This window comes from Sorex fumeus, unplaced genomic scaffold (genome assembly GCF_029834395.1).
Source record: "Sorex fumeus unplaced genomic scaffold, SorFum_2.1 ptg000034l, whole genome shotgun sequence".
NCBI classification, from domain to species: Eukaryota; Metazoa; Chordata; class Mammalia; order Eulipotyphla; family Soricidae; genus Sorex; species Sorex fumeus.
Window position 1 is genome coordinate 33693389 of NW_026606091.1, and position 22920 is coordinate 33716308.

Genomic DNA, 22920 nt, shown 5'->3' on the forward strand with positions numbered 1-22920 from the left:
ACACCTTGATGTCCCACTCACCTGGGCTCCAAGGTTGAGCAGGTGCTGAGGCACAAGCAGATCATGGACCAGCTGCAGCAGGTGCTAACAAGGCAGCAGGCCCTGCTGGAGGCCACCTTCAGGGAGCTGAGGGAATCCCAGGTGAGGGGGTGGGCAGGGGCTCAGGGACAGGAAGGCACATCCGGTCCTAGACCTGCCTACTCACCAGGTGCCTTCATCTTTAGGGGATCCTCAGTCCTGAAATCAGGAGCAACTGAGCCTTGCTGGAATCCCAAGGGTACCCTGAAGAGGGTGAGTGGTGGGGTCAGTCTCCAGGAGGGAGAAGTGCCTGTTGGGGATCTGGAGGTGGGGCTATATGGGAGGTGGAGCCAGGCGGGACCCCTGAGATGCATCCAACGTCCTTGCTTGGCTGAGACCCTGGAGTGCCCCATAGTCAATCCAGTGTCGAAGAACACGGAGTTGGAGGTGAACATAGTGGAGGTTTGTGAGACCATGACGTCTATGCAAGTCGAGGTGATGGTCATGAAGGACAGGCTGGTGGCGTGTGAGAAGACTAAGCATCTGGATGACTAAGGTCTGAGACTAAGGTCTGGCGTCCAGACCCAGGGAGCGGGATCATGGATTGTGTGAAGAACCCAGAGAGGCCCTCCTGTTCCTGTCTGTGAGGAACAGGAGGCCGCAGACCTCAGATCCGGGTCCTGTAATGACCTGCCCCCAAATAACCAGAATCCAGTTCGTCCACTCGAGTTCTGCTGGACAACTTGTTCACCATTAATCCACTTTTTCTGCCCTGATGATGTACCCTGTGTTCTTCAATTCCAACTAATCTAGCCCTGATCCAGTTCTTCCCACCCTCCTCCTTCCTCCCTCCTCCCCACTCTTCCACTTTCCCTCAGCACTAGACCCTAGGGATCAAGGGGGCAGAAAGGTCCCCCAACACTAGACCGCAGGGATCAGTGGGACAAAAATGTCTCCTACCTCTAGACACCAGGGATGTTGGGAGCAGAAATTTAAACTGGGCCACACTCCAACCTCAGTCATGATAGCTTCAAAAGCCAAACAAGGGCTTGAGGTGGGAGCTCTCCCTCCCCAGTACACAGCCCCGTTTCTGCATATGGCAGCCCTGAAGCTAACGGGACCTTGAAACATCGAGCAACCAGTTCTAGACACTCTTTGGGGGCTGTTTGGGCACTAATGAATTGAGAAGAGGAGAGAGGAAGGAGGCATGCTGGGTCACTCTCTGACAGTCACTGTTCTATTTCCAAGCTTGTTTCAATAAATGGATCCATCCCAGGCCGTGTGGGTATGTGTCTTGGGCGAGGTGGGTCCTGCCGGCAGTTGGCAGTTGCTTCTAGATTGTGGGTGGCCCTTGACATGAGATTCACCATGTCTAGAGCCTGTCACCTGCATGCCCCTGAAAAGGGTCAAACAGAATTCTTACTCACCTGTAATTCCGTCTTTTACCTACCCTGTCAAAATCATATTCATCTACCCCAATCTTGTCTTTCTTCCCTCTTCCTTCCCGCCCTTCTCCTCTCCCCCTCCTCCTTCCTGCCCCCTCCCTTCTCCCCTCCTCTGCCCCTTCCCTTTGAGGAATGGGGCTATGGGACTATGAGGCTCTGCGGCTACACAAAGCAATTGCAGACGTTCCCCCATGGCAGGGATACTGCGTACTAGGAGTGGCGAGATGACCCAAACAGAACAACATTGAGACACGTACTCTGCATGTAAAAAAGTTACACAGCCTCCAAGGAGGCTCAGATAGAGCAGAGAGCACCAAATAAAGGGTGTTGGGAGGATCCTCCCAGGGTGGGAGAAGCATGCTGAAAGTAGACTATAGACCAACCATGATTGCCACTCAGTGCCTCTCTTGCAAACCACAGCACCCAAAAGGAGAAAGAGAACAAGGGGGAATGCCCTTCCACAGAGGCAGGGTGGGGAGGAGGGATGGGGGGGGGGGGTGGGAGGGATGCTGGGACCCGTGGTGGTGGAGGATGGGCGCTGGTGGAGGGATGGTTACTTGATCGTTCTGTGACTGAATACCAAGCAGAAAAATTTGTAAGTCTATAACTGTACCTCATGGTGTTTCACTAATAAAAAAATTTTAAAAAATATTTGGATAAAAAAGTTACACAGCCGCCAACACATCCATATATGCAGAAACAAACTCAAAACATGAAATAAAAACCCAATCAAAAAATAAATCCAAAGAAATAAATTTCAATTTTTAATATGAAATATAGAGATCGTGGGGTCTCACCATGTTTCGCGCTTGTCCCTATCCCTCCCCGAGTGCGCCCCTCTTAGCCTTTCCAGAGGGTTCAGGGCTTCTTTCTTATGGTCTTTATCCGGATGCCACTCAGCTTGGAAACTGCTCCTGAACTATTCAGTGGTTCTGAGCAAGAGATTTAATCCACTGCTTCTTGCAAGTCAGAGGATGGGGTCCCATCCGATAGGCAGAAAGGCTGGGGTCGCGAACGTTAGAGTGGGTTTTCACACCAAAATCTAGAGTCGCAAAAGTTAGACGTGGATTTTCACATAATCCCAGGGACTCTGCCATCTGGGCAATTGGTAGCCACTGGGGCCCTTTGTTAGTCATCAGTGTCACCCCTGAATGGGGACCTGGAGGTAGATAGTTTGTTTACCTCTGTGGCACAGCGAGAGATCAGAGCCCCCTGCCTCAGAGACAGGTATGCCCAGACCTCTGCCAATGGCCCTACTCAGGGTCAGGGCACCTAGAGCCTGGTGCCCTTTCTCAGGCACTAAGAGGATCAACCTCAATGCCTCTGGAGCCCTACTGCTGATTTGAGAGGGCTTCTTTTAGGTTATTTGTTTTTCTTTTTTTCACTTCTAAATGCTCATTCTTCCAGGAGGTCTGGTGCCCAGCCTCAACCAAGAGCTGGAGCAGAGCCTCTGAGGCTCTCTTTCAGTCCTCTTGGCTTCTAACACTAGGACCGAATCATCTACAGACTGCAGGATGGTGCATTCCAGGGCTCCAACAAGGATTTCCTTAAGTCCAGAGCCAGGGTCATCCTGAAGAAGGTGGCCAAGTTTTTGAATCCTTGGGCAACGGGTCCACACTAACTGAGGATTCCTCCTGTCTCTGGATCCTTTGGCCCAAAGGCAAACGGGGGTCTGCTTCCTGGAACAATTTGCAAAGGGAGAAACACATCTTTTGAGGTTCAAGCCTGTCAATCATTGGCACTAGAGGAAAACAGACTCAAGAGAGTGGAAGGGCTGGGTACCACAAGGTGACCAGCAGGAGCGACCACACTGACTCGGCGCTGGTCATGACTTCTCAACTGAGGCCAATGGGTTGCTCCCAGTTGAGCTGCATCCCACCACTATTCCTGCCTCCCACACCTGCGCAGTATCTTTCCCTATCCCTAGCCACACCTCACGGTCTACCTGACATTGTCGCTGTCTCTGGAAGCTCACTCCTAGCATGAGTTTACCAGCAGAGGGGCATGATACTGCCATTAGAGGGCGCCTGGAGAGGGTATTTTCCAAAGTGGGAATACACAGTGTCAAGGTGGACATTTATTTGTGCTTCTAGCTCTGTCGGAAGCTCTAACACCAATATGATACTAAAGTGGGGAACAGGGAGAACCTTGTTTTCCATATGGAACCCCCAGCATCTGCTGAGACCATGGATTCTCGGGCCCAGCAAAAGCAGGGAAGGGCTGCACCTCCGATACCTTCATCGAGCTCTGCTTCCTATGTTGCCCTGTCTTGGAGGTCATGGGGCGACCGTTTCCACGAGGCTTTTCTTGGGAGTGTAGGTACCAAGTTACCCTGCCTAACCTGCCTGCCTGGGGACTCCCTGTGACTCTGTCAGACTGTCCAAGTGGTCCTGGTGTCAGTAGACATTTCTGGAAGCTACCCAACTTTGAATGTCTGCCACTCCCATTCACAGAGGGTCACAGCTTGTCTGCTGTCATATTGGCACTTTGTTCTCTCCTGCAGTTTGGCATGGCCCTCTAGGCCAATGATCTGGGGCCTGCCTTCTGTCCCTCCGCATCCTCCACCCCTGACTCCTGCTCCTGCTCTGGCTCCCCTCTTTCTCCCTGCCCCTTGTCTGCCCTGCCAGTTCTCGCCTCCTCTAGACCAAGGGCACACTGGAGGTGCTGGGGCCTGGCCTTAACAACTCTATTGGGGTAGTGCTGTCTCCACTGGACGAGTGGCAGTGCCACCCAGCTGCCATGCTCTCTGCCAACTCCTCCTGTGCACCAGGTGCCACTGCTTGGGTGTTGCTCTTTTTCCTTTTGGTCTTGTCTTGCTTTCTCCCCTGCTTGGTAGTGAGTTTTGTTGTTTCACAAATGAGAATTGCAGCACTAATATAATCTTGAGTTTTCAACGACTATGAACACATACGTACTTTGCCAAAATTTCTGCCTAAAGCTAACTAAAAACCAAGCAGCAGGGACTGGAGTGATAGCACAGTGAGTAGGGTGTTTGCCTTGCACACGGCTGACCTGGATTTGATTCCCAGAATCCCATATGGTTTCCTGAGTACCACCAGGAGTAATTCCTGAGTGAATGAGCCAGGAGTAACCCCTGTGCATCGCTGGGTGTGACCCATAAAGGAAAAAAAAAGCACATTTTGGCAAGTGGGAGAACATGATGAGATAATAGTGCTAATGGAATGAACAGCTCCAAAGTCTGAACACCGCACAAGGCGAGAGATCAGTTTTACAGCAGATCTGATGGGCGACGGGGTATTACCGAGCAGCTGACCGGAGAGTATGGAACAAGAAATGACCAAGCTTTCTTGGTGCAGATAAGGATCTGGAGCATATGAATAACGTAGGAAAATTTGGGGGATTTTCCCAGGTTTCTAAGTTGAACAGTGTGACAGACCACCTCTGGAAAATCCCGGGTGATTTCCGTGGCTGTCTCGTCTCTCCCAGACCCTGTGCCTCATGGCAGCTCCTGCTCTCCAGGATAGCCTGTCTGAAGTTAGCCGGCAGGAAATGTGGGCAGAGGTCCCCTCTCCTCTTCAGCAGGGCTCAGGAGATCCTAGTATCAGGACTTGAACAGGGCTGGGCTGCATCAAGGCAAGCACCTTAAACCCTGCAATATCCCTGGGGCCCATTCTTGAAAAGTCTGAAAGTGCTTGGGAGTGGAAGCTTCGGGTTCCACGGGGCTATCTCCCTGGGCACTGTGCCGGACAGATGGGGGAGTGGGGCATCTTTAAGGGAGCCCAACTCTACAGGAAGGAGATTTAGGTGGGAAGCAGCTGAATGAAAAGTACTGCTTGGAGCAGGGTATTAGTACAGCAGGTAAAGTGATAGTCTTGCACACTGCTGACGTTGGATCAATGGGCCCCCCTAGGTCCACTAGGTATGGTCCCTGAACTAAGTCAGGAGTAAAGCCTGGGTATGGTGCCAGCACCCAAAGAAAAGTGCTGCAAGCAGACAGGGCCGGCCTTTTCCCAGTGCCCTAAGGAAGGATTGCTCAAGTTCTTAGAGGCCATAAGAGGGATTTCCCTGCTAGTGGGAAGGGGTGAGGGAGGGAAAGGGGGTGACAGCACTGGCCCTCCACTTGTGACTCTGCCTGAGCAGTGACAGTCCACTTGGACATTCCACAGTGGCCTGACTCAGGCCAGGACTTGGCTGCTGCTTTGACACAAAAGTGTCCTGAAAATGTGTGTCAGGGTCCTCAGGAGGGAGAAGCCCCCAATGGGGGTCAGGAGGCAGGACACCCGGGGGGTCGGAACCAGGCTGACTCTGCCCCCGAGCCCTCCACCTCCCTTGGTTGACTGAGAGCCTGGGGCTGCCCCGCAGTCTATCCAGTTTCAGTCAATCTAAGGACACTGAAGTGGAGGCAAACACAGTGGAGATCATAAAGCCTGAGGAGCTGGAGGTGGTAACAGTCAAGAAGGACAAGCTGGTAGTGTGGGCAAGACTGTGCATCTGGAGGCAGAAATCTCCCCCAACACTGGGCACCGGGGATGTGGGGGGCAGAAATGTCCCCTAATAATAGACACTAGTGGTCTGGGAGGCAAAAACAGGCCCCAAGCAGTAGGCACCAGGGACATGGGGTGCAGAGGTTTCCCCTAACAATAGACAGCAGGGTTCCAGGGACAGAAATGTTCACAATTACTTGGCACCAGGGATGAGCAGAGCTGAAATTTCCTCCAAAAAAAACACTAGGGATGTTGGGGAAAATTGTTTTCCAATACTAGACACAAGAGCTCTGGGGGGAGAAATGTCCCACAACAGAGAACAGAGCTCAGATAGGAGACATGTCCTCCAACACTACACAATTAGAAGTCCCCAGAGCAGAAAGTAGAAATAGTTCAAAGAGTAGCAATAAGAAATGAACACCTCCCCACCCCCTACCTTAGACTATATCCCAGGAGAGAGGAGTGGAGAATGCCTCCTCACCCCTGCTTTCCCACCTAAATGTTCAGATATTTCCGGTTTGTGCGCTGTCCTTGCATGGTCCAGGGCATTTTCCACTTTTTTGAGTTAAAATTCTGTCCAGAAGGCCAGAGAGAAATCTCAGGAGACTCAGTACAGGCTTGGGATGCATGAGGTCAAGAACGTTCCCTGGCACCACAGGGTCTCCTGATCACAAAGGCTGGAGAAAATAGAGATCCCCACTAACCCCAAACCTCTCAGGTATGTACACAGGCCATGAGGGTCAATGAAGCAATACTTGGAAGGATCTCAGTGCTTAGAGGAAACACTCATTCAGAGCATCCGATTTTCAAAACGGCACTTGGGTACAACCATCTACCCCTACTTGACCCAGGGAAAACGAGGCCACACTCAAACCTTTGGTTCATGGGCTACAGACCAAGCAAAAGTCTGAGCCGAGAGCTCCCCGTCCTCCTGTGCACTTTTTCTATTCTGGAAAAGGAAGTCCTGAAAAGGATGGAGGCTGGAACAGTCAGCAACTGAGTTCTAGGCACTACCTGGGACAGTTTAGGGGATCATGAATTGGTGGCAGAGGAGAGAGAGGGGAGAGGGCTGAATCAGTCTCCCTGACAGCCACTGTCCTGTTTCCAAGATTGTTTCTACAAATGGATGCATCCCAGCCTGTGTGGGTGTGTGGCATTGGGTGGGGCGGGTCCTGCCAGGGAACGGCTCATGCTTCTTGATGAAGCATGAGCTGTCCTGTGGGGGTCTCACCATGGATCAGAACCTGACATGACATGCCCATGGTGTGTGTTGCGTCTACACCCCCGCTGCAGTGTCCACCGGGAAGAGCCCCAACCTTGCCCCCAATGCTTCGTGGGTGCCAGGCCCCCTAGTGGCCAGATCATGCCTCAGGTAAAGGACCTGCAAACCTCCAGGTATTTCCCAACCCTCTCAAGGACTGGATGGAATTTCTCTACCCAGAGCCTCACCCCAGTGTGGAACCCTTCACTGCCCACAGGCTCCCCAGACAGCACAAGCCCACAGTGACCCTGTGCCCCACCATCAGAGATAGATTTGATTCTCAGCCAGACATACGTGTTCCCGAACCTCCTCTCCCCACAAGGCTGCCCCGTGGTGTCCACCAGTGTCCCTAGCATTCTTGTGCCCCAGCCCCAAGCGTCGCATGAGTCAAACGTGTCTGTGAGGAGACTTGGGGCGTGTGAGGAGGGGATGAGTGGAGGGTACATGAGTTTGTGGTATGCAGGAACGGGAGACGGTCGGAGGGAGCGGACACCCCAGACAGGTGTTCTCCACACAGGGATTTTTCCAAGTGGTTCTGGAAGCAGGGCAGGGAGGGTGCCAGGCAGTGGAGGAGAGAGCTGAGTAGAAGCTGGGCAGTGGGGTTGAAGTGGGAGTGGACAGAGGTGAAACCTGCACAGCCTGAGGATGGAACCTTCTTCCTGTCTTTGGAGCCTGCCTAGGTTTTGGGTGGCAAAACTGTGAACGTTGCTGCCCAGCTTAAATACACAACCTCAGAGCAGGGAGAGAGCTCAGGGTCAGGGGACCGTGTGAAAAGACCCAAGTGCCTCCTTGGACACTGCCTGCCTCCTGGGCACCATCAAGTTTGGCTCTGGGGGATCCCATCCCGGCCCAGGGATGGCCCTGTAGCATTGGATCTGAGCCAGGTTCATCATTGGGCAATCTGGCCCTGGAGGCCATGTCAACAGTACGACTTATAGGGAGACCCAGCCTGCCCTTACCAGAGTGACTTCAGGCTTTTTGGGTGTCGTTGTACAACCTTTCTTGGGAGCTACCGAGGCTTCCAGGAGGCTCCAGGGCAAAGCATTTCTAGAAGATGCGACCAAATTCTATGGCAGGTCTCAACCATGATTGACGTTCCCTTCAGAGGTCCTTCGAAGCACCGTGCCAGGCCTGGGATGCCCCGGTGCAGGGTGTTCCCCGTCCCTGAGGCTGTGTTGCTTCTGCAGGTGCAGAGAGCAGAAGTACAATTATGAAAGTCTGCCAACGACGTCCGTGATCATCGCGTTTTATAACGAAGCTTGGTCAACCCTAATTCGCAACGTTTACTGTGTCCTTGAGACGTCCCCAGACATCCTGCTGGAGGAGGTCATCCTGGTGGATGACTACAGCGATAGAGGTGCCCGGCCTCCCCTCTTCCCTGCCCTGGCCTCCCCTCTTCCCTGCCCTGACCTCCCCTCCCCCCACCCCGTCCTCCCTTGACCCCCATCCTCCCCTCCCCTGCTCTTGCCTCTGAGCTCTGTCTGGTTCTCGCTGTGGACGGGTTCTGATTGAAAGCTGTGCTGGCCTGTTCTCTGGGAGGCTCTAGATAACAGTGATTTACAGGAGATAACAGGGAACGTCTCCGTGCAGTTGGGGTATGGCTGTAGAGGGCAGGTGTGGGAGCAGGTGTGGGGGACAGGTGTGGGGGATAGGTATGGGCTATAGGCATGGGGGAACAGGTGTAGAGGGCAGGTGTTGGGGGGTGGGTGTGAGAGAGAGGTCTTGGGGACAGAGGTGGGGGAGTGGTGTTGGGGGCCAACTGTGAGGGAGGGTGTGAGGGCAGGTGTGGAGGCAGGTGTGGGGGCCAGGGGTGGGGACAGGGGTGTACACTCGCCTTCTTTGGGGTGCTGTGCTCCCTGGGATGCCCCAGCCTTGCCCCTCCCCTCTCTCTCTCACTCCCACCTGTCCTGAAGGGTGTCCAGGGGACTTGGGCAGCACCTAGTAGGGGGTCTCACCTCCCACCCTGCAGAAGAACAGTCACCTGGCCACACCTGGCTGCAGGGGACGCTCAGGACTGTAGTCTCGCTTGTTTGTTCTGGGGGCCGCTGGGCGGTTCTCCGGGCTTGCTCCTGGCACTGTGCTCAGGGCTCACTCCTGGTGTGCTCAGAGGACCAGGTGGGGCGTTGGGATCACACATCTTAACCTGGGGGACTGATGTCTTTTGGGTGGTGGCCATGTACTCGGCTGGAAATCGTGGAGAGAGTATTCGGGGTCATTCAGCGTTGCCCATGACAGAGTGCAGGGCAGGTGAGCGTGAGGCGATGCCGATAGAGCCAGCTGGCACCAAGTCCTGACAGTCCTGAGACCTGGGCGTCTGGGTCCAAGGGGGGCACGTGGGAACGTTGCTGGTGGTTCTAGAGTTCTCCATCCCAGCCTTCCCTTGCCCGGGCAGGGCGGGAGTGAGCCGGCTGCCCCATTCTCCTCCCCAGAGCACCTGAAGGAGCGCCTGGAAGCCCACCTGCCCAAGGTGCACCTAATCCGCGCCACCAAGAGGGAGGGCCTGGTGTGCGCCCGGTTACTCAGGGCTTCGGGGGCCAAGGGCGACATCCTCACCTTCCTGGACTGCCACTGCGAGTGCCACGAGGGCTGGCTGGAGCCGCTGCTGCAGAGGTGCGTGGGCGGTGCCCAGTGGGAACACGGGAGACTCAGCTCCGTGGGCCTCGGGCTCGGCCTGGGTGCCCCGTCCCCCAGTCTCAGGCCACGGCTCCATCCCTGGTCACATGATCAGGGACCCTGGTCTGGGAGCCTTCGAGGGCATCAGGCGCTGCTGTACCCACGGCTTACTTGTGCAGGGGAGTTGCTTTTACTGCCGCTGGTCAGGTGCCTGAGTCGAAAAGTGCTGCCTTGGGCAGAGAGGCCAAGAACAGGATGGTGTGGATCTTATCAGATCACAGCCCTAGGCAGCACATTTTGGTCGTCTTTCCTTCATGCTGGGCTGACTTTCCCAGGTCATCCAGTACCTGTGTTGCCTTGGGCTCCTCAAGTCTGAAGGGACCCACAGAAATGGTGATTCACAGTAATTTCTCTTATGTATTTATTTATTATTTATTTTTTGCTTTTTTGGGTCGCACCCGGCAATGCACAGGGAGTCACTCCTGGCTCATGCACTCAGGAATTATTCCTGGTGGTGCTCAGGGTATTATATGGGATTCTGGGAATCAAACCCGGGTCAGCCGCGTGGAAGGCAAATGCCCTACCCACTGTGTTATGGCTCCAGCCCCTGCATTTTATTTTGGGGGGGGGGATTTGTGTGTGTGAAGGGGCTTACCCGTGAGTGCTCAGGGCTTACTCTTGGCTCTGCTCAGGGATCACTCCTGGTGGTGTTCAGGGGACCACATGGGGTGCCGGGGATTGAACCAGGGAAGCCACCTGTCGGGCAGGCACCTTCCCTGGGGTCCTGTGTCTCTGGCCCCCACCTTCCTTAGCGTCACTAGGAAACCATGAGCAGAATCATGGACAGGAAGCAGATGGCCCTCACCTGGGTTATTTTTTATCTTCTTACCCCTGTAGTCTTAAACTACGCTTTTAAGTATCATTCTTTGAAAGGGTTTTAAATGCAGGGGGGAGGGGAACCACTCCAGGCTGCCCTTCCCCCAGACCCACCTTACTCCCTCCACTTCCTCCCTCCTGATGCTGCATCACTATTGTCAGCTACCCCCAGATTCCTCCGGGTGGGCTGTGCCCCCATATGGCGTGGACAAGGATGCGGGGGGAGGAGTTCAGGGTCTGCGCAGCTGGCCTCTGGAGCACACGCACCCACTGTCTCCTCTCCCAGGCGTGGGTGTCCATCATCTGGCCCCCAGCCTCACCCTGCTGCTCTCTGCCCTCCCCATCTCTGTCCTCACCCACTCTGGCTCCCTTCATGGCTTCTTTCTCTTCCCCAGCTTCAAAGAGGGTCCCGGCAGCTGGACTCCCAGGGGCCCAGGCCAGTGCCAGGGGCTGAGAGCAGAGCCATCATCATGTCTCGCTCTCCCTCTGAATCCCAGGCTGGAGGGTGGCATTGGGGACCGATGCCATGCAGGGTCCAGAAGCAGGGGACCTGAGAGCACACACTGGCCCTGAGTGGAGTGGGAGCGAGCACGGCTTGGATGGGGGGGCTGTTCCTGGTCACCCCGGTCCTGGCCACATCTGGGTGGTGTGCGTATGTGTGCGTGCGTGTGTGTGTGTGTGTGTGTGTGTGTGTGTGTGTGTGTGTGTGTGTGGTCACTGCAGGATCGGGGAGGAGGAGACGGCGGTGGTGTGCCCCGTGATCGACGTTATTGGCTGGAACACTTTTGAGTACCTGGGCAACTCCGGAGAGCCTCAGATCGGTGGCTTTGACTGGCGGCTGGTGTTCACGTGGCACGTGGTCCCTGAGCGGGAGCGGAAGCTGATGCGGTCCCCCATGGATGTCATCAGGTCAGGACTGGCTGGGAGCGTTACACCCCCCCCCCCCCAACAACTGCAGCAGACGCCCGGGGGGAGGGCAGGGATGCTTCGCTGGGGCCCCACCTGGTTTTGTTCTAAAGCATCTGCTGATTATTTTTTTACTCTACACCCACCCCGCTCTAAGTGTGGGGTTCATATTCATTGGCCTATTTTGTTTATTTAAAAACAAAGGTGAGGGGGCTGGAGAGAGAGTTCAGTGGGTAGGGCGCTTGCCTTGCAGGAGTTTGCCCTGGGTTCGATCCCCCAGGCACCCTGTTATGGTTTCCCGAGCACCGCCAGGAGTGATTCCTGAGTGCAGAGCCAGAAGTTGCCCCCGAGCATTGCCGGGTGTGGTCCCAAAGCCAAAGCCAAAACAAGATAAATAAAAATAGGGTGAAGTACGTATCCTAAAATGTACTGCTCTGACCGTTCTTAAATATTTAACTTGGGAGACTCAAGCGCGCTTTTCCCTCGACCTCGCAGAATCTCTCCAACCGTCAGGCGGTGTGTGTCAAGCCCATCCCCTAACGGCTCCATGGCCTCTAACACACCCCCACAAAAACTTTCCCCCTTCCAGACGCCTCACGCGAATGAGGCCACCACGCTTTGTCCCTTCGCGTTTGCCTTCTTGCCGGTCCCGAGATGTTTGCCTTGGGAACCCATAATTCTGCCTTGTGTCAACGTGGCCGGTTTTGTTGGCCCCTTCACCTCCGGTGGGTGTGTCCGCCGTCCAGGAGTTGTGTGCCATGCCCCGGGGAGGACTGATATCACAGGTGCCCTGCCCCCTGGACTGGTGCCAGTCTCCAGGGCCCGAGGTGGCTGGCTGCCACTTCCGGCTGTCCAAGTGGGCGTGGGGTTCTGGGTCAGGTGGCGACTCCATGGTGACGACTCTGAGCACTTAGTGGCAGGCCTCTGTGGGACTGAAGCCAGTTAGGGGATGGGTGAGGGCGCAGGGTGAGGGCGGCCGAGAGCCAGCGTTGGTCAGTGGGTGAGCCTGGGTCTGAGCCCGGCTGCTCGCGTTCTGTTTCATTTGTTTGGCTTAGTTTTCGGGCCACACTTGCTGAGGCTCGGGGTTACTCCTGGCTCTGCACTCAGGATTTACTCCTGGTGCCTCGTGGTGAGGGAGCTGGTGGGCACAGGATGGGGTGCAGGGACCAGGCATGTGTTAGGAGGCTCTGCAGACTTCCCCGTCAGAAATGCGGGCGCAGGAGAAGACGGAGGCTGAGACTGGGGGGTGGGGGGACCTCAGGGGCGGTGGGGGGATTTGGAGAAGCTGATTGACATCTGGGAAAAAGGACGGATTGAGGGTGGCACCCGGATTGCTGGAGTGGCCACTAGGGTGCCGCTGGCATTGCTGCTCACACAGCAGATTTAGAGACTGAGGCAGAGGAGGAGGGATCATGTGTCAGGTCACAGATGCAGCCTGTGATGTCGAGACATACTCCCTCCCCCCCAACTCCCTCCTCCAGTGCACACATATGAAGACATTTGCACAAACCCACACACATGCACACATGCAGCAGCTTCATGGTCAGTTGCCTGCCCCTCCCACAGTCTCATCTCAGTTTTTTTTTAAATGTAGGAGTACTGCTATTTATTCAGCCACTGATTTGCTGATTGAATTGTGCATGAACTCCACACATCATCTCAGCTTTCTTGCATGTTTCAGTCACCATGCTCCCTAATCTTATACCCTAAAGCCATGTGAATGTGCTCTCATGCTGGCACCCCTCCCTCCCTCCCTTTTCCCTCCTTCCCTCCCCCACTCCTTCCTTCCTTCCTTCCTTCCTTCCTTCCTTCCTTCCTTCCTTCCTTCCTTCCCTCCCTCCCTCACTCCCTCCCTTTTTTCTTTCCCTCCCTCCCTCCCTCCTTCCTTCCTTCCTTCCTTCCTTCCTTCCTTCCTTCCTTCCTTCCTCCATCTCTCTCTCCCTCCCTCTCTCTCTCCCTCCCTCCTTCTCTCCCTCCCTCCTTCTCTCCCTCCCTTTTCTCTCTCTTCTCTCCCTTCCTTGGTATTCCCTCCCTCCTGTTCTTCCATCCCCCACCAAGGAGTCCCACTGACCTTTCCCATGTACTCTGAGCCTGCAGTTCTGGGAGGGCCCCCCAGTGCCACCACAGGGACCCGGCTGCCACCAGTTTCCCACACCCATATCTGCACTCTGGGGTGCTTCCCTTCCAGCTTTCGACCTGAGCCACCTCTGGGGGCCGGGCAAGATGCCATGCCTGCTCAGTGGGGTTGGGGGAATCGAGGGCTTCAGGAAAATGTGCTAGAATCATCTTTCATGGCCTCCAGCAGACCCCAGCTGCATCTGTGAGTGCCTGGGCTCTGCTGTGAGACCACCACCAACGCCCACCCCGCCACCCTCCCAGCCATGTGCTCTCTCCGCCCTCTCTCCGGGTCCATCTGCAGCTGCCGGGGTCCTCTCATGCTTAGACTTTGCCCATGCTGAGGCCTTCCCAGCACCGTTCATTCCTCTATACTGGACACGCCATGGGCCTGTACCCTCTCCGCCCTGGAAACAGCTGTCCCTGCCCTTGACCCCTCGAGAGCACATGCATCACACGCAGTTCTGTGATTATTTGGAGGGGTCTGGGAGCTTCCCCAGCTAGGAATCCCAGCAGAGCCCCCCCCACCACCAGTGCTCCCAGACTGATGAAGGCAGATCAGGCCTGGGTAAGGGTTCCTGCGGCTGGCACTGAGACGCAGGTGTTGCAACTCTTCCAGGTCCCCGACAATGGCTGGTGGGCTGTTTGCTGTGAGTAAGAAATATTTTCAGTATCTGGGGTCTTATGATACAGGAATGGAAGTTTGGGGCGGAGAAAACCTCGAATTCTCCTTTCGGGTCTGTCTCTCTTTCTGTAGCCGTGCTTGTCTGTCTGTCTGTCTCTCTCTCTCTCTCTCTCTCTCTCTCTCTCTCTCTCTCTCTTTCTCTCTCTCTCTCTCTCTCTCTCTCTCTCTCTCTCTCTCTCTCTCTCTCTCTCTCCATGCCTCTGTCTCTCTGGATTTCATGAAAACCTGTTGGACTTTTCCCCGCCTTGGCCTTTTGTCCAGTGTCCTGAGAGTGGACACGTGGACAGCCTATATATGTGCTTCTCTCATCTGACCTTCTCACAGAACGTGCTTTTAACTAGAAAAGCAGGAGGCAGGGAAGGAACCTCCTAGGTCCCCTGGTTCTTTTCTTTCCCTCTGCTGCCCTGGGCCGAGGTTGGCCCCAGACACAGCATCCTGCCTCCTGGTCCACCTTTGGTCGCCGGGCTTGCTGAGTCTTTAGGAAGTCGCCTCTGTAGGTAGATAGCAGGGTGACATTCAGAGTTTGACACCGAGAAGAATTCTCGGGAGAGCTTGTTAAAGGGGTCAGGTTCAGTGGCTGGACGTGCAGGCCGGAGCAAGAGTCACATTCTAAACGAGTGAACCCCCTGAGGCCGCCCTCTGCCCTCAGAATCCCCGAGGGACAGTTCTGTGAGAACCCCCGCCATTTCCGTGGGATTCCCAATGAACTTGTGTCTGGCATATTACATTTCAAGACCATATGCCATTGGTCATGCTTTTTGATGATGTTAAAATTTTCTGTTTAATTTTTTTTTGGCTTTTTGGGTCACACCCTGCGATGCTCAGGAGTTCCTCCTGTCTCTGTGCTCAGAAATTACTCCTGGCGGTGCTTGGGGGACCATATGGGATGCTGGGAATCAAACTTGGGTCAGCCGCGTGCAAGGCAAACGCCCTACCCACTGTGCTATCGCTCCAGCCCCTCTGTTTAATTTTTGTGAGAATTTTTTTCATCTTTTCTGATTGCTTGTTTTGTTTTGGGGCCACACACAGTGGTGCTCAGGGGATACACCGGGCTCTACCCTCAGAGATGACTCCTGTCTGTGCTCGAGGGACCCTATGGGATGTCGGGGATTGAACCTGGGTTGGCCCCATGCCAGGCAGTATGCTCTACTCGCTGTACTAGTGTTCTGGCCCCTGGAATTTTTTTTTTAAGTAACAGAACATCCCAGCTTTGCATAAAGAGTGAACCAAATAGAAATTTTATCTTCCACCCAGGGCTTTCCTTCTCCCATCGTAAGGTACTGTCCTTTTGGGTCTTATTTTTCAAAAAAAATTTTCTTTTTGAATTTGGTTGAAACCCAAACTCAGGGCTCACTCCTGGCGGTGCTCAGGGGACCGTCGGAGCTGCCAGAAACTGAACCTGGGTCAGGTACATGCAAGGCAGGTGCCCAACCCCATTGTACTGTGTCTCCAGCCCTTCAGCTGCTTTTCTGGATGGTTCATCCTGGGGGCCAGTGGTGGGGTGTGGTGGTTCACACCCCTCTGCCCTTGCATGAGTCTACCTCGTTGGGTTTTGAGGTGTGCTTTTAATGGTCTTTCTGCCTCTCCTCCAGGTGCCAGGCTGCTCTTCCTGTGTCTGGCAGTTCCTCTTTCTCCCTTCCCAACTTCTCTCCGTCCTAGCTGCTTTCCTCTCTTCTCTGGCTAGGAGATCAGGTAATCCGCCCGTGTGGACTGTCACCCACCCACGAGCTCCTGGCCGGGCCCACTCTGGGCCCTGTGAGCCCCACGCATGAACAAACAGTGCATGGGCTTGTGGTCTTGGTTCTGGTGGCTAGACCTTGGGCTGCTCCCTTGTTCTTTGGCTGCGCTCTGGAGCCCATGTGTGCATGGGGGTGGGTGAGGCAGGGATGGGCGGTGGGGTGAGGAGTGGGGTGGAGGGGGCCGCCTGTTTCATGCCCTGGAGGGTGCGGTCTCGGCAGTGTCTCTTTGGGTGATGCTTGGTGCCCGGCCTCTGTACTCAAGGGACAGCCGTACCGATGGACCCGCTCCCCTCACCCAGCCACTCCTCTGCCCTGCAGATCTGGCAGTGCGGCGGGACCCTGGAAACGCACCCCTGCTCACACGTCGGCCACGTCTTCCCCAAGCAAGCTCCCTACTCACGCAAAAAGGCTCTGGCCAACAGTGTCCGCGCTGCCGAAGTGTGGCTGGATGAGTTCAAGGAGCTCTTCTACCACCGCAACCCCCACGCACGCCTGGTGAGCTCCTCCCACCCGCCCCGTCTGCCTTCACCCCTGCAGGCCTCCTCAGAACCAACCCCCCCTTCCTCCTCCGTCCTCCCTCTACCCTCCGTGCCCGCACATCCACTTCCGGAGGGAGAAGCTGCGGTGGGCCTTGGTGAGGCCAGTGGGGGACTACTTGATTCCTCCATGGTTGTGATGACCCTCTGCTGATGTCTCTTGATGCCCACCCGGCCTTGAGAATCACACCCAGCAGCTCATGCTGCCCACCCCAGGTTGGGGTACCCTGAGCTTGTTGCTTCTAGGAAAATCAGGGCTGGGTTTCAGCTACCTCCAGCCACTGCATGTTCTTCAGATCGTGGGTATTTCTGTCGTGGAGGGGAGGTCAGGCCCCATGCCATGGTCGCCAGGGCCTCTTCCTGGCTCTGCACTCAGGGATCATGCCTGGTGATTTTTTTTCTGGGAACCAAATGAGGTGGCAGGGACCAGGGCAGGGTGGCTACCTGCCAGGCAAGCGCCCTGCCCTTTGCACGAGCTCTCTGGTTCCTGTTTACTTATGACCCCCACCTGGAGGTGCTTGGGTTCTACCCTTGACTCAGTGCTGGGGGTTCCCTGCCGTGCCGGGACTCGGACCTGGGCCTCCTGTATGTGCTCTTGACCATTGAGCTATCTCTTCAACACAGAGTATGTATGTGTGTGTGAGTGTGTGTGTGTGAGTGTTTGTGTGTGTGTGTGTGTGTGTGTGGTGCCGGGGATGGGTCATGCATATGTGCGCTATCTCATCTCATCCCAGCCCCGTCTCTTGGCTTTGCATGCGTGTCTACCTCAGCCAGCCTTCCTCAATCTGTCCCATTGAAGAAGTGCTGTGTGTCCAGGGATGCCCACAGGGCTGGGGTTTGGGGCTCCCATCATGTCCAAGGCGCTTCATGACCATCGAGGTGCACTGGGTCTCCCCAGGCTGGAGCTGGGCAACGGGGAACCCTGTGTGTGTGTGCGCGCGCGCATGTGTGTGTGTGTGTGTGGGGTGGTACCCCGGCTGCCACAGCTCTCTCCCTAGGCACCCACCCACACCTGCACAGCTAGGGCTTGGGGGCATCATCACGCCCCAGGACTGGGGTGGGGTGGAGTGGGGGACTGTGGAGGACCTTCAGGCTGACCGCATGGACCCCCCTTAGGAGTCCTTTGGCGACGTGACCGAGAGGCAGCAGCTCCGTGAGAAGCTCAAGTGTAAGGACTTCAGGTGGTTCCTGGAGAACGTGTATCCTGAGCTGCACGTGCCCGAGGACCGGCCCGGCTGCTTCGGGATGGTGAGAGGGCTGCGCCCGGGGGGGCTGCCGGCAGGGTCCCCACGCCCTGCATGAGGCAGGTCCTTGATGGGGTCCCTTGGGCTCCCCAGCCCCGGCCCTCTCCCCGGCTCTTCCCCTCCCCCGGCTGGGTTTGGCTCTCAGCTGGCTCACGTGGGAGCATGTGAACGAGAGTCAGGTTCTGCCTGTGATTTTGTGCATGAGGAGACTGAGGCTTGCCTGGACTCTCCACACCACCTCTACCCATCACATCACTTCACACCCGAGTCTCAGTGTCTGGGCCAGTTAGTCATTCCCACCGCAGGGGTCCTTGGGGACCAGTGGGGGGGTACAGGAGGATGGGGCAGGAAAAGGAGAGTCACTTCTGTTGTTCACCAAAAGAAAGAGAAAAGAAATCTTTGGGGGGTGGGCAGAGAGATAGTCCCGGGGTTAAGTTTAAGCTTTGCCCTCTGTGTGGCCAACCCTAGTTTGATCCCCGGTGCCAGACGTGGTCCCCTGAACACCGTCAGGAGTGGCCGTTGAGTACCTCGAAGTATGGCCTAAACACCCGTTCCGCTCCCCCCCAAACCCCTGCACACAAATGGGAAGTATTTGGGCTGTGGGGGTTGGGGTTGGGCTTCACCCGGTGGTGCTCAGTGGTGACTTATGATGGTGCTGGCATCAGACTGGGGCTTGGTTGCCTGCCTGGCAAGTGCCCTCACCCCCCAGACCCTCTCCGGCCCCAGTGCCATTCACTCTGGAGAGAAATCACGCCAAGGTAGAGACTCCCCTCTCCTGGGCTGCACGGCTGGGCGACGCTGCTTCCCCCATTCTGGAAGCCCTTTGGTCAGCACCCAGCGGGCTCTGAACACGTTTGAATCCTTGGCCACTGTGAAGTGTCCAGGTCTCCCGAGGTGCCGAGAGGATCAGGAGGCCGTCGTGGGCTGCCTGCCCCAGGGAGTGTGTCACTCTTGCTCGCCCTGCCTTTGTCTCCTGCATCCCCACCCCACCCCGTCCCACTGCATTTCTCTTTTGTCCAAGGGCAGCCCTGGAGGGGATGATGGGGCATGATGCTCTCCAGGCCTTTGCACGTGACCAAACTGGGCACTATCCCCAGCACCCCATAGGATTCCCCACCAAGCACCACCAGGTGTGATCTCTGAGCACAGAGCCAGAAGTAAGCCCTGAGCATTGCTAGATGTGATACTCCCCTCCTTCAATCCCCCCCCAAAAATCCAAAATGAATAAATTAAGGAAGCTCTTATTTATTTATTTGTTTACTTTTGGTGTGGGGTCCATGCCTTGCGGTGCTCAGGGATTTACTCCTGGCTCTGTGCTCAGGGATCACTCTTGGCGGTGCTCAGGAGGTCCTGTGGGTTGCTGGGGTTTGTCCATGTGCAAGGCCAGCCATCTGACCTTCTGTACTATCGCTCAGGTCCCAGAAGCTCTTACTTTTGGGCCTGGCTCTTGTGCCGGGCCCTCCTCACTCGCTGTTTCTCCTCCCGCAGCATCCTGGGTTGACTCAGTTGTGTGTAAATCTGAACTGGAAACTCCCGTTATGTTTCTTGGTAGCTCCAGAATAAAGGATTGCAAGGACTCTGCTTTGACTATAATCCTCCTGATGAAAACCAGATTGTGGGGCACCAGGTCATTTTGTACACCTGTCATGGCCTGGGCCAGAACCAGGTAGGTGACGCTTCTCTCTGGAAAACGGCAGCAGGGGCCCCTGGGTTCAAGGTCTTGGGAGCCTCTTAAAGAGGAAAATTGGGGAAGATCTATGTGTGTTGTTGTTTTTTAATTTTAATTTTTTTTTCTTGAATCACTGTGGTATTCAGTTACAGGGCTTTCATGATTGAGTTTCAGTCATACAATGATCAGACACCCATCCCTCCACCAGTGCTCATTTTCCACCACCAATGTTCCCAGTGTCCCTCCTGCCAACCCCATCCCCTGCCTCTACGGCAGACAATTTCTTTCTTACTCTCTCTCTACTTTTGGGCATTATGGTTTGCAATACAGATACTGAGAGGCCATTATGTTTGGTCCTTTATCTACTTTCAGCACCTCTATGTGTGTTTTTTTAAAAGTGAATATTTGACCTCTTCAATTTGTAAAGGTAAGAGAGACTCATTGTAAAATATTTGAGAACTAGAAAGTGAAGCAAGTGTGCCCGAGAGGACCTGGAGAAACCGCCTTAGGATGAAGGTGAGTTTCTTGTCCCTCTTTCCTCTATGCACAGACTCTGGATTCTGTGTTTTAACTTAATCACTTAATCACTTAACTTCCCGTTAGTCGTCGATTTGCTCGAGCGGGCGCGAGTAACGTCTCCATTTGTCCCTGTCGCGTGCTAGTGTAGCCCAATGGCATCTGTTCGCTCCAGGAACATGAAGGGCTTCAAACCGATTGTTCATGATCTTGACGAAGAAGTCTGACCATCTGGTAGGTGGGTGGCCACGCGGTCTTTTGACATCCTGTGGAATCCAGTCGGTAACAGCTCTAGTCCAGTGGTCGTCTTTAAACCTCATTACGTGACCAGCCCATCTGATTTTTGACACCTTGGCAAATGAGACAGTGTCCCTGATTCTTGATCTTCGACGGATGTAGGAACTCCGGATTCTTTCTCTCATTTGAGTGAAACGTGATATTCCAAGCATAGCTCTTTCTATTCTTCTTTGGGAGACCTGAATAGAGTTCTCATCCTGTTTGCGTAGGGCCCAGGTCTCTGAGGCATATGTTAATGCAGGAAGAACAGTGGAATCAAAGAGATGTGCCCAGAGCTGGAGGTTCTTCATCCTCTTAGCTATTTCTTCGACGTTCTTGAAGGCGTTCCAAGCCGCTCTCTTCCTCCTGCGCAGCTCGGGTGCCAGGTCATTTGTCATGTTGATCTCTCGACCTAGGTACACATAGCTGTTGCATTCGGAGATGGTCGTTCCATTGAGAGCGAATGGGGCATCAGGAACGAGGCTGTTTCTCATAAACATTGTCTTTGTAAGATTCAGCTGTAGTCCCACCTTTCCACACTCACGGTCAAAGTCAGCCAGCATTTGTGCTGCTTGGCTGATGTTTGGTGTTACTAAAACAATGTCATCAGCAAAGCGGAGGTGGTGTAGTTGCCGACCATCTATCTTCACTCCCATTCCTTCCCATTCCAGTCGTCGCATGATGTTCTCGAGGGTGGCACTGAAGAGTTTCGGTGAAATGGTATCACCCTGCCGCACCCCTCTCTTGACATCAACGATCACTTCTTTGTAGAATGGTGAGATCCTGGTAGTGAATCCGCAATACAGCTCATGGAGGATCCTGATGTATTGGGCTTGAATGCCCTGATTGGCTAGGGCTTCAATGACTGCTTCCGTCTCAACAGAATCAAAGGTCTTCTTTAAATCAATGAACGTTAAACAAAGCGGCATCTTGAACTCCCGAGAAACCTCAATGAGCTTGGTTATCGTGTGGATATGGTCGATGGTGCTGAATCCTTTGTGGAACCCGGCTTGCTCGCATGGTTGTCCTTCATCTAGTGTTCTGCCAATCCTATTTAGGATGACTCGAGTGAACAACTTGTAGATGACAGACAATAGGCAGATCGGGCGTCATGGATGTCTCCCTTCTTGAACAGTAGTACGGTCCTGCTGGTTTTCCATTGGGACGGAACCTTGCATTCAGACAGGTAGCGAGTGAAGAGCCGAGCCAGTGTATTGATGAGTACTGACGGCAGGTTTTTCAGGTGTTCAGGTCTGACCTTGTCTGGGCCGGGTGCGGTTTGTTTCTTTACCGACGAAATGGTGTGTCGGATTTCGGAAGAGAGAACATTGGGAACGACATATCCATCCTGTAGAATTTGGTATGTCGGCAAGTGGACATGGCTGTCGAAGAGATTTGAGTAGAAGTCATAGATAATCTTCTCCATTGCCGTTTTGGAGGATGTGATGGATCCATCAGGACATTGGAGGGCAGTCATCTTGGTCTTGTAGTTGGCGAAGGACAGGCGGGCGTTATGAATACTTTTCCCGGCTTCTGCCGCATCTCCCAGTACTTCTGCTCTTTTCTCTTTGAGGTCTTCCTTGATTGCATCTCTGCACTGCTTTGGGAGCTTGGACGTTAGCTTGCGGTTGCCTGAGGCACGCGCCAAACCACGCTGGCGAATTAGCTCAAGAGTTTTTGAAGATAGGTGATTTTTTGTGGCTATCTCTCTCTTGGCGTTCCTCGCACATTCATGGAGGTGCTGAACCAGTCGATCGTATTCCTCGTCAATGTTGTCAACAATGGCATCTTCCCATGTTGCCGCAATAGTACCAAAGAGTTCCCAGTTGGTGGTCATTCTGGGAGTTCTCTTTTTGAACTTTGCAGCCCTTTCTCCCCGCTCTGTGAAGTAGAATTTTGCACGAAGGAGACGGTGGTCCAATCCCGTTCGAAATTTTGGGACAACAGCGACATCAGTCAGGCAAAACCGTCGATTGAATATGATGTGGTCTATTTCGTTGTGGAATCGTCCACCGGGAGACTCCCATGTCCATCGTTTAGATTCTGCCTTCTGGAACTGTGAGTTACCATGAATGGTCTTGGTCGACATGATGAACTCAGACAGTCTCTCACCCTGTTCGTTCCATTCTAGGCCATGGGTCCCGATGTGAAGTTCTTCAGCTGATCTTCTCGGTCCTATCTTGGCATTAAAATCACCCACAATGATCTTGTAGAAGGTGTGGTCTTCTTTATAGAACTTCTCTAGCTCCATGTAGAACTTCTCGATTTCTCTTTCATCATAATGAGATGTTGGTGCATAGACAACAAAGATAGAAACTGCAGGCAGTGAGCCACATCATTCAAATGTAAACGTCCAATTCCGGTTGTTAGGCATTCGAATGAATCAATGCTCTTGGCCAAGTTTGTGTTGACAAGTTAAAATTAGTTTTAACTAATTGTCATCATTGTATGTTTATGGTTTATATTTGATTGTTTCCTCTTGCATGATCCATACATGCTCAGATGTCTTCTTTGGGAATATTGTGCCTTTTGACCTCCTGGTGGTTCACATCATGTAGTTCTTTTTTTGTTTTTGA

At 54.2% G+C, this 22920-nt stretch overlaps 1 protein-coding gene across 1 annotated transcript in view; it reads left to right on the forward strand.

Moving 5' to 3' along the window:
• The first annotated feature begins 492 nt into the window (after positions 1-492).
• LOC130026636 (polypeptide N-acetylgalactosaminyltransferase 12-like) overlaps positions 493-22920 on the forward strand; it is a 133889-nt gene continuing 111461 nt past the window's right edge. Inside the window, exons 1-8 of the mRNA XM_056117467.1 lie at positions 493-533; positions 8357-8526; positions 9599-9779; positions 11382-11567; positions 14299-14416; positions 16422-16598; positions 17756-17887; positions 19436-19549. Coding sequence (XP_055973442.1) covers positions 493-533; positions 8357-8526; positions 9599-9779; positions 11382-11567; positions 14299-14416; positions 16422-16598; positions 17756-17887; positions 19436-19549 — 1119 coding nt within the window. The remainder of the gene's footprint in view (positions 534-8356; positions 8527-9598; positions 9780-11381; positions 11568-14298; positions 14417-16421; positions 16599-17755; positions 17888-19435; positions 19550-22920) is intronic.